The 12,014-nt window shown below is 47.8% G+C and overlaps 1 protein-coding gene across 1 annotated transcript in view; it reads right to left on the reverse strand.

Annotated features, from left to right (window-relative positions):
* Window positions 1-12,014, reverse strand: part of limk1a (LIM domain kinase 1a) — an 83,183-nt gene that overhangs the window by 54,754 nt on the left and 16,415 nt on the right. The window contains exon 3 of the mRNA XM_085964356.1: window positions 1,281-1,419. Within this exon, the coding sequence (XP_085820482.1) occupies window positions 1,281-1,419 (139 nt within the window). The remainder of the gene's footprint in view (window positions 1-1,280; window positions 1,420-12,014) is intronic.

Raw genomic sequence — 12,014 nt, forward strand, 5'->3', positions numbered from 1 at the left:
CTAGCCTCCCTCAGTTGCCCACTACCTGAACCATCTCCAATTTTACCTTCAATTTTTCCACACTATCTGCCTCCTTGGGCAAAATTCCACACATACACCAGGCTCTTCATCAGCTACTTAAACCTAAACTACCCATGCATTTCCACTCTTCTAGGCTCGGCTCCGTCTCCCTAGATTAGATTATTGGGGTTCAATTTATCTGTTATCTTAAGGATCTTACATAACCTCTTCCCCCGAGCCTGCTCATCACCAGAGTAAACAATCCCTGACTTCTCCTCATAGCTCAGCTGCTTTAAGCCAGGTTTCTGAACTGCCGCCAATGCCGAGATATCTATACTGTTATGAGGACCAGAACTGGACACAGTTCTCTAGATCTGGTGTGCCAGTGCCTTGTACAGTCAATATCACTTTCTGGGATTTACACTTCTGTCCCCGACTATACATTCCAAGGCCCAGTAAACTTTTCTTTACTGTATGCTGAGATTGCTCAAGGTGCTGGGAGTCACCTTGCATTGTTGAGAGGTGTTGGTGATTTCTGCCCAGTGGATACACCAGACACTCCACGTGCATCTGTGTTGCCAAGAAAAGAACGGAATTCAATTCATTTCACTCCAGCTTCACAACCGGAGCTGTACCCATTTGCGTTCCAGTGGCAGCTGTACAGGATGACTCCATGCATTCTCAATTTTAAAATTCTCATCCTTGTTTTCAAATCTCTCCATGGCCTCGCCCCTCCCTATCTCTGTAATATCATTCAGCCACTCCCCCCCGCCGCCCCAGAGATATCTGCGCTCCTCTAATTCTGCCCTCTTGAGCATCCCTGATTATAATCGCTCACCCTTTGGTGGCCGTGCCTTCTGTTGCCTAGGCCCTAAGCTCTGGAATTCCCTGCTTAAACTTCTCCGCCTCGCTACCTCTCTTTCCTCCTTTAAGACGCTCCTTAAAACCTACCTCTTTGACCAAGCTTTTGGTCACCTGCCCTAATTTATCCTTATGTGGCTCGGTGTCAAATTTTTTTCTCTTAAAACACTCCTGTAAAGTGCCTTGGACGTTTTACTACCTTAAAGGCGCTATATAAATACAAGTTGTTGTTGTTGTTACATCTGCCAACAACGTCCAGCTGTCAATTCCAGATGCTTTATTTTAGGAGATCTGGAGACTTCTGATCAGTGAAAGGGCTATGTGAGGGTCAGAGAGCAGCGTTAATGTGTGTGTCCCTGCATTTCAGGGAAGACATGTAAAACCTATTGCTGCCCCCCCCACCCGTGTAGGCCCCTTACCATGATCAGCCCTTTGGTGATACGCTCGCAGCAGCCATGGCACAGCTCCCCAAATCGGGCCCAGTAGTCCTTCTTGCAGTAGAGCCGTCCCTCCTTCTCGTAATACCAGTGAGAGAGCGAAATGTTACACTCACAGCACCTGTACAGGCAGAAACAGGGGATGTTAAGCACCAAGGGCAGCGCAGGTTACCAGTCTGAGCTTCTGCACTCCTATCCTTCGGGTAGTGAGCTCAATACCACCCACGCGCACACACACACACGCATGCTGCGATCTGCCGAGCTACAAACCGGACCCCGGGCAAATGCACAAATAAAAAGCACACATGACACATTGAAAAGCAGCTCAGTTAAACAGGACGTGTGCAAGGGCCGAGCGATCTCCGACACCAACAAGTACTGAATTTGAGAACTGGCATCAGTACCGTCTCTGTGCATCTCACCAACAAGCAATCTGGCCGGACGCACGGGCACACACTGCAATCCACGTCAGGGTGACATTATCAGGAAAGTTACGGATCTGAAAAGACTGCATTTTCAGCCACTGCTCTGTGGGAGAGTGGAGGGTGGATGAGTCCCCGATGCAGTTAACAGCTGATAACTAAACTGGGAACGGTCGATAACGGGGCTGGAGTGGAGAGGTGTCGCAGTGCAAACATTGTAATCGCGGTGCAAACGTTGTAATCATCAACACCTCATTCCTACCGGTCAGTTTGAACTGGACACACTGGTTTTTAAGTGGATTATCCAAAAATTTCTAAGATGCAAATCAGATGTCAAACTCCTGATGTTAAGATAAAACTCTTTTCCACTTTTAGTTTGTGTCTTATGATATGGGCAGATTAATTATGGAGCTGATTAAGGTTTCTGATGAATTCTCACTGTCGGCTGTGACCTCCCCCGCTGCCTCTAAGCTTGCCCCTCCCTCCGACAGCAGCAATCACTAAAGCTGCATCTTGTATCGTTAAACATCCCATGCAGAGAGCATCAGTCAGGGATTAGCCGAAAGATTCGGCAGTCGGACAATGAACACTGCGAGGCTTTGATGTTCTCCTCCGCAGCCAAACAAGAACTGTCAGGAGCTCTTGCATCCATTCTTCCCACCTCTTATACGACAGCGAGCAGCTCTTCAACAACCAGGCAAGGGAAGCGACATTACTCAGGGCCTCGGCTAATTTCATAGAGGCTTCAGAAATTGGATCCCCCAAAGATGAGAATAAAGCACAGCTCTGACCCATGACCTCTGGACCAATTGGCGTCTTTGAGGTCAATGCAGCGACTGCCCCTTTCCTCCCCGTCTGCAGTCAGCAGCACTTGCTGGCCAACTATGTAAGCACCCTGAGTTAGTGGAATGGTTCGGAGAAGGAACTGTCACGAGCAGTCTTTCCACTTACAAAATTCTGCTTGGCCCCCAGTCACCGGCTTGTTAATAGTGAAAGAAACGATTAGGCATTGTGCCACACCGAGACAGAATCTGTGCCACCTAAAGCGCGAGGGCATCTCCACGCAGCCACCTGGGCACGGGGCAGTGCTCGGGCTGCCAATGCCTCTGGTTCTCTCACAGGACAGGCTGGGTCATGAGTGGCTTGAATGGAAATACTAAAAATATATGAACCAGCCACCAGGATTTCCAGTTTTAAAGACCAAAGTGTTTTACACCCCCCTCTATTTATTTCTGTGAAACCACAGGTCGATGGTCCTGACGCCATCTCGTCAGGAGTTAGTGGAGGCCCTGCCAACCTCCTGACCATCACCAATGTGCAGTGAGTGGCTGCTGCTGGTTTTGCTGCTTTTAAATCATTCCCACAGCCTTTTGGAGAAATGCGTTTAAAACAGAAGCTTCAGCTGGATATTCAGCCATAGGCTGCCTCACAAAAAGAGGTAATAATATGAGGAGAAGAGGCCGGAATGGTTGTAGTAATCACCGTAGTGACATCCCATAGCTATTACAGGAGACTTTGGTTTATCCGGAGGTTGTATGTCTGGAAACCTCGATCTACCGGCAGAAATCAGGAGCCGTTTTGTTAGGTTTTTTTTCTTCTCGTGGCTTTGTTTTCTTCTCGTGGCTTTGTTTTCAACAGTCGGGCTCTGGAAAGTCTCTCTGAAGCTGTTGCTAAGCTACAGAGATGCTTCCAAGGTACGGGCCGACTGTTTGAAGCTGTGTTTGTTGTCAGATACGGAGATGAAAACCTCCGTATGCTTCAACATTAACTTTGTATGTCCGTCAGTTTTGATAGGCAACAGCTCGGTCCCGACGGTGCTGGATATAACAAAGTTTCCTGTACATCGCTCTGGTTTATAACTTTAGTGACTCCTGAAAAATGACCCAATCTCCTGCTTCATAAATCCCATTAAACTCCTCCCTGACGATTCAGGATGCCAAGTGCTGGTCAAACACATCCGCCGTACTGCAGTTTGAGATGTCTTACACTTACCTTGTACAGCTCCCAACTAGCTGGTGTTTCTGTCCCATTAACTGCAGTGCCGCACTGTCACACTGCCTGGTCCAAAACCCAGACAGGATGGAGCATTTTCAAGTACGCTGGGTGCCTGCACTAAACAGGTCTGACCGTGGACACCCAAATAGGCAACAGATACCTTCATGCATACAACAGGTAGAAACGGGGCTGGTTGTGCAGACACAAATCCGAAATCTGCCCCCAATTTCAGTAAACTGCCCAACTTTCGATGAACCGAATTACTGGCCGCCACCCTGCGAATCTGACTGGATGGTCCATGTAGCCGGGCACGGTACATGTGGCAGAGAGTGGCCGGGGGGTGGGGAAGGGAACAAATCAAGGAGCCACTCACGATTCCAGGCCACCGTCGGACAGCTTGAAACACAGTTCAACTTTTAATGAGGAAATGGAAATGAAGGAAGAGAATTAAAAGCAAGAAACGCAGACAGTAAAATTCAGTGAAAGGAAAACAAGTCAAGCAACCGAGATCGAATAAAAATACATCAGGTGTACGAATCACCAGGCCCCGATTCACCAGGTCACACACTGAACAACCCCACTGACTAAAGACTAGGGCTGCACTCTTGGTGCAATCCATACCCAGCTGGGATGGGGTCTGCTTATAAATGTAGCAGATGGGCGTCGATCGAGTCTGCACACAGCAAAATTTTTTTTAAAGTGCAGAAGTCAAAAACCGACCTTTCACTCTCCAGTCTCCATTCTTCAAAATTATTGGCAACTATCTGAATCTGGATGGTGCTCACACCGTTGAAGAGGGGGACTGACTACAAGGACAGTGGGCTGCACATTCCCACACACATTCCCTGAGAGCGAAGAAACTTCTGTGAAGCTATGCGTTGTATCTTTGTGTAACAACGACATAAACAGAGCGATCCGCTTCACAGCCAATATATTCAACCTAGACTTTATAAACAAACACTGCAAATAGGCCTGGGCGGGGCCACTCTTAAGATGCCGGTCTATGCGGAGCTGCTCTGAAGAGGCCGGGCCGTGGGACAGTGCAGTGGTGAGGTGCTGATGCTGTGTTGAAGTCTGAGTTGACAAAATGTTCCTCAAACCATTACATTCAACGCCTTGATGCCACCTATTTAAAACTGGAAGTTGTACAAATACTCTGAGGTCATCACTGCTTTGAGGGAGAGTGACGGCGTTACAATAAAAACAACAACTTGCATTCATATATATAGGGTCTTTAATGTAGAAAAATATCCCAAAGTGCTTCACAGAGTGAATGAGGAAAACAGACACTGAGCCAAAAGAGGAAATAGTAGGAGGAGTGACCAAATGCTTGGTCAAAGAGGATCTTAAAGCAGGAAGGGGAGGCAGAGGGGTTTAGGGAATTCCAGTGCACGGGGCCGAGGCGGCTGAAAGCACAGGCACCAATGGTGGGGCAAAGGGTGGGTGTGTATGTACAAGCAACTGAAGTCAGAAGAGTGGCGAGTTCAGGGGGTTTGTAAGGCTGGAGGAAGTTACAGAGACAGGGAGGTCATCAAGAGATTCAAACACAAGGATGAGAATTTTAAATCAGAGGTACGGCTGCGGTGGGTGGGGTGCGGCGTGGGGGAAGAGCTGGGGTAAAATGTAGGTTAACAAGGACAGGGGTGATGGATGAGCGGGACGTAGTGCCGGATGTGATATGGGCTGCAGAGATTTATACAGGAAACTTTGGTTTATCCGGAGGTTGTATGTCCGGAATACTCGATCTAACGGCAAAAATCAGGAGCCGTTTTCTATAAGTTTTTTTAGTTCTCGTTCTTTTTTTTTCCCCAGTCAGGCACTGCAAGGTCTGTAGCTATAGCAACAGCTTCAGCTAGAGACGCTTGCAGCTGCAGCCGACTCTTTAGAAGCTGTTGCTAAGCAACAGTGTTTGTTGTCAGATACGGAGATGAAAACCTCCGTATGCTTCAACATTAACTTTGTATGTCCGGCAGTTTTGATAGATCAGCAACACGCTGGTCCCGTCGGTGCCAGATATCACAAAGTTTCCTGTAGGAGGAGGTTTATGGAGGATGGGAGGCTGTGCAGGAAAGCACTGGAGGTGACAAAGGCATGGCTGAGGGTTGCAACGGCAGATGAGCGAAGATGGTGCAGATGTGGCTGATGTTATGGAGATGGAAGTAGGCGACCTTTGTGATGGAGAGGATATGGGATCTGAAGTTCAGTTTGGAGTAGAACAGGATGCTGAGGTTGCAAACAACTTGGTTCAGTCTGAGGCAGTAACCAGTGTGGGCGCTGGAGTTAGTAGCAAGGGTCTGGGTTTTTTTTTTGCAGGAGCCAAAGAGGATGGCTTTGGTCCAACACTCCCTTGGATGCATTACAGGAAGGTTATTTCTTCCAGCCGATGTTTAGCTGGAGGATACAACCTTCCTGTAATGCATCCAGGGGAATGTCACACATTAACAGACGGACACATATAACTGAACCAAGAGCACATTTCCACTAAATTACTGCCTATCCCTGAATTAACAGGGTTTACACACTGCGTTACTGCCTATGGCTGAGGTAACAGCACACTGCATTTCTGTTCCTGCACTGATATATAACTCTCAAACTCCATTACCGGCTCTCCTATCCTCAACAGACTGGACTGAAGATACAAAATCTGATCCTCTGTCCAAAACGAGTTTGAGACAACTGAGTTTTAACCTGGCGTTTTCTCCAGGAACTCATCGGTTTCTGTGCGGTCGCTGAGTGATGTTCTGAGGAAAATAGAGTGAGAAGACCTACCGCCACCCCTCTATCCCTGAAACTGCCCTCTGAACTTCCCTCCCCTTCCACCTATTGGTCACCCCATCACATGTTAATGACACAGGGGAGGGGGAGGAATCAACGTTTGGGACTCTGACTGATTTCAACTCCTACCTGCCCTTCAATCACTGATACTCAAGACCAAAAGGATTTCTGGTGAGGGTGGGGAACTGTAGCAGCAGGGGTCAGGAGGACTGAGAGCATTAAGAAACGGCCACTCCACGTCTCCCAACCTTCCACAATGAAGCTAGGCTCATTCAAAGCCACTTCCACATTTCATTCAAGACCTCAGAAGAAGCTTCTTCCCCTTTAACAATGGCCCTGTCACTTTAAGGAGCTGCAGCAAGCACTGGGGTATAGTACTGTTGGGCACAGGTCTGTCACTGCATAACACTGGGGTACAGTGCTGTCACTGCATAACACTGGGGTACAGTACTGTCACTGCATAACACTGGGGTACAGTACTGTCACTGCATAACACTGGGGTACAGTACTGTCACTGCATAACACTGGGGTACAGTACTGTCACTGCATAACACTGGGGTACAGTACTGTCACTGCATAACACTGGGGTACAGTACTGTCACTGCATAACACTGGGGTACAGTACTGTTGGGTACAGTACTGTCACTGCATAACACTGGGGTACAGTACTGTTGGGTACAGTACTGTCACTGTATAACAATGGGGTACAGTACTGTTGGGTACAGTACTGTCACTGTATAACAATGGGGTACAGTACTGTTGGTACAGTACTGTCACTGCATAACACTGGGGTACAGTACTGTCACTGTATAACAATGGGGTACAGTACTGTTGGTACAGTACTGTCACTGCATAACACTGGGGTACAGTACTGTCACTGCATAACACTGGGGTACAGTACTGTTGGGTACAGTACTGTCACTGCATAACACTGGGGTACAGTACTGTTGGGTACAGGTCTGTCACTTTATAACACTGGGGCACAGTACTGTTGGGTACTGGTCTGTCACTGTATAACACTGGGGTACAGTACTGTTGGGTACAGTACTGTCACTGTATAACACTGGGGTACGGTACTGTTGGGTACAGGTCTGTCACTGTATAACACGGGCACAGTACTGTTGGGTACAGTACTGTCACTGTATAACACTGGGGAACGGTACTGGTGGGTACAGGTCTGTCACTGTATAACACTGGGGTACAGTACTGTTGGGTACAGTACTGTCACTGTATAACACTGCGGTACAGCACTGTTGGGTACAGGTCTGCCACTGTATAATACAGGGGTACAGTACTGTTGGGTACAGGTCTGTCAATAGTGATGGTGATGAATTAGAATGTCACACAGTATTGAAGCACATTTCTTGAAGTACGGTTTTTCCACGAGTATGCTGGTGCCAATGTAATCTTAAATAAACATAATCACAACACTGCCTTGGCTGGGCAACGGCTGATGGTACCTCAGAGCTTCAGAAGGGAAAGGGGCAAGGAGATAGGACACAGTCGGGAGGCGAGTTGTCTCCAGCAGTAATCTGTACTGTACTAAGAGCTGGTGGGTTGGCATTGGTTCTCACGGTCGGCAAGTATCACAGATTATAAATGACTTGGCTGTCTGTCTGTCAATAGGTGGGAGCGATCCTGGGAGCTCTGCTACTCACCTGACCCCACGGTTTGAGGAGCGTACTCTGTAGCTGCGCGTCAGCATTCTCTGTCCCTCTGGGCGACAGCACTCGGAGTTCTTGTTGCCCACCGCTGAATAATTTCTAAAACTCTGCGGCTCTTCAGTCAAAGAGCTGCACTGCCTCTAACTCCACTGAAACACAAACCCTGCAAGAGCAGTAACGGCTCGCAGACTCTGCAGATACCTGCCCGGCTGCACTGCCTCCAAAATTAGCCACTGGCCAGAATAGATAATGATCTCACAACAGCATAGACACAGCGAGCAAGCTCACTTCCTGTTGCAACCCACATCAACAGCAACAGATAGAGGATGGGGGAAATTATTACTGAACTCCACTCCCTGCTCCAGTCATAAATGAAAACAGTTATCAGGAACATAATTTGCATTGCTGCGGATCTGTGACAATGTTTTGGTGACATCAAGGAGGAACTGGTTTGGAGAAGTTAATAATCTGGAAGTGGGCTTGATTCACAATGACAATGTAACCCGCCCTGCTGTATGCCTCAGAGACATGGACCATGTACAGCAGGCACCTCAAAGCACTGGAGAGGTACCACCAATGCTGCCTCCGCAAGATCCCGAAAATCCATTGGCAGAATAGGCGCACCAACGTCAGTGTTCTTGCTCAGGCCAACATCCCCAGCATCGAAGCTTTGACCACGCTCGATCAGCTACGATGGACGGGTCACATTGTCCGCATGCCCGATGCGAGACTCCCAAAACAAGCGCTCTACTTGGAGCTCCGGCACGGCAAGAAAGCCCCAGGTGGGCAGAGGAAACGCTTCAAGGACACCTCAAAGCCTCCTTGAAAAAGTGCAACATCCCCACCGACACCTGGGAATCCCTGGCCCAAGACCGCACAAAGTGGAGGAGAAGCATCCGGGAAGGCGCCGAACACCTCGAGTCTCTTCGCCAGGAGTAAGCGGAAGCCAAGCGCAAGAAGCACACGTCAACCCAAGCACCCCACCCTCCCGCCCCTTCAACCACCGTCTGCCCCACCTGTGACAGAGACTGTAGGTCCCGCATTGGTCTCATCAGTCACCTGCGAACTCATTTTTAATGTGGAAGCAAGTCATCCTCGGTTCCGCCTAAGAAGAAGAACTTCGCAGGTTTCTGAAATTGACATCTTTTGCTACAACCCCCGCCCCCCTCCCCCTCCCTTTGAACCTCATTCACACAGTCCCTCTCCTCCAATTGCACTGGAGCTTATTCATGCAATTGTCCGACACTGTTGGGATCCACTTGTTCAATGAACTACAACAGGGGTGTGCAAACTGTGGCCACATGCAGTCCTCCAAGCCCTGGCAATCTGGCCCCCGAAGCTCAGGGAACTCAGTCCTTGTTTACTAGCTTGCCTCAGGTTACCAATCCTCCAGAAATTAAAGATTAATCTCCACTACTGAGAGCAACCTGGGGAAAAAAGAAATCATGGGGCATTCACAAAAAGTGTGCATTTTTTCAATTTCTTTGAATACTTTCGTATTGTAATTATAAAAATATTGGAGACGGGGGGAAAAAAGTCTGTTTGGCTGGGCGGGGCGGTTGGAGGCGGGATGTCTGTGATGAAACCTCCAGAATACATCCAACCAGGGCTGGCGACCTGAAGCTTGTCCTGCTTGAATTTTGTGAGCGAGGAGGATCTGCTCTTAGTGCCGTTGTCTAATTAATGGATAAACCCTAAATCAGAAAACCAAGATTAGTTAGTATCAGCAACTTGATGCTGGATCAACAGTTAGTCAACCTCCTTCCTTCGACGGTTCACAATGACACGCTTGACGGTGGAGTGTACGGAACAGACTTTATTCATATAGAGCATAGGTGATCAATCTATAATGTAGCTTTTCGGTTTCTGTATCGTTCGAGCTCTCCAACTAACTGTTGAAAACCAGGTTCCTTTATACAACTTAGTCTTAATCTAAATGTACACTCTCGGGAGCCGCAAGCCTACATTTCGTTGTACTGCACTTGTGCACTAACAATGACAATAAAGTTGATTATTATTATTATTTGCCGGCATCAAAAAGGTACACGTCATAGATAAGACCTCATGACGTATCTGTTGTTGAACCCTCCAAGATCAGACTATTTACTTAAACAGTCTCAGTTGTTTGCTTCAAATATATTTTCCTCAATCAAGGCTTCCTGACCTATCTGTTCTTGAATCCTTCGAGTCGTTTTATTAACTGCTTATAGAAACATAGAAGATAGGAGCAGGAGTAGGCCATTCGGCCCCTCGAGCCTGCTCTGCCACTCAATGCGATCATGGCTGATCATCCAAATTCAGTACCCGGTCCCTGCTTTCTCCCCATATCCCTTGATCCCTTTAGCCTTAAGAAATATATCCAACTCCTTCTTGAATATATTTAATGAATTGGCCTCTACTGCCTTCTGTGGTAGAGAATTTCACAGGTTCACCACTCACTGGGTGAAGAAATTCCTCCTCATCTCAGTCCTAAATGGCTTACCCCTTATCCTTAGGCTGTGACCCCTGGTTCTGGACTCCCCGACCATCGGGAACATCCTTCCTGCATCTAGTCTGTCCAGTCCTGTCAGAATTTTATAAGTTTCAATGAGATCCCCTCTCATTCTTCTAAACTCCAGCGAGTATAAGCCCAATCGACACAATCTCTCCTCATACGTCATTCCTGCCATCCCAGGTATCAGCCTGGTGAATCTTCGCTGAACTCCTTCCATGGCAAGAACATCCTTCCTCAGATAAGGCGACCAAAACTGCACACAATACTCAAGGTGTGGTCTCACCAAGGCCCTGTACAACTGCAGCAAGACATCCTTGTTCCTGTACTCAAACCCTCTCGCTACGAAGGCCAACATACCATTTGCCTTCTTAACCGCCTGCTGCACCTGCATGCTTACCTTCAGTGACTGGTGCACAAGGATACCCAGGTCTCGTTGCACTTCCCCTTCTCCCAATCTATTGCCATTCAGATACTAATCTGCCTTCCTGTTTTTGCCACCGAAGTGGATAACCTCACATTTATCCACGTTATATTGCATCTGCCATGCTTCTGCCCAATCACCCAGCCTGTCCAAATCATCCTGGGGTTTCTCGGCATCCTCCTCACTGCACACACGCCCACCCAGCTTTGTGTCGTCTGCAAATTTGGAGATATTACATCTAGTTCCCTTGTCTAGATCATCATTAATATATATTGTGAATAGCTGGGGTCCAAGGACCAATCCCTGCGGTACCCCACTGGTCACTGCCTGCCACTCGGAAAAAGATCCGTTTATTCCAACTCTTTGCTTTCTGTCTGCCAACCAGTTCTCTATCCAAGTCAATACCTTGCCCCCAATCCCATGTGCCTTAACTTTACACGCTAATCTCTTATGCGGGACCTTATCGAAAGCCTTCTGCAAGTTCAAATACACTACATCCACTGGTTCTCCCATATCTATTTTACCAGTTACATCCTCAAAAAAAATTCCAGTAGATTAGTCAAGCACGATTTACCTTTTGTAAATCCATGTTGACTTTGTCCGATCCTGTCACTGTTTTCCAAGTGCTCTGCTATTACATCTTTTATAATGGACTCTAGCATTTTCCCCACTACCGATGTCAGGCTTACCGGTCTGTAATTCCCCGTTTTCTCTCTACCACCTTTTTTGAATAGTGGGGTAACATTAGCTACCCTCCAATCCATGGGTACTGTTCCAGATTCCATCGAATGTTGGAAGATGATCAGCAATGCATCTACTATTTCTAGGGCCACTTCCTTAAGTACCCTAGGATGTAGATTATCAGGCCCTGGGGATTTATCGGCCTTCAATCCCATCAATTTCCCTAACACCATGGCCTAGAAATTCAGTATAGCCACGTTCGGG

This window comes from Somniosus microcephalus, chromosome 22 (assembly GCF_052327205.1).
Source record: "Somniosus microcephalus isolate GS21.2 chromosome 22, FLI_Smic_1.0, whole genome shotgun sequence".
Classification (NCBI taxonomy): domain Eukaryota; kingdom Metazoa; phylum Chordata; class Chondrichthyes; order Squaliformes; family Somniosidae; genus Somniosus; species Somniosus microcephalus.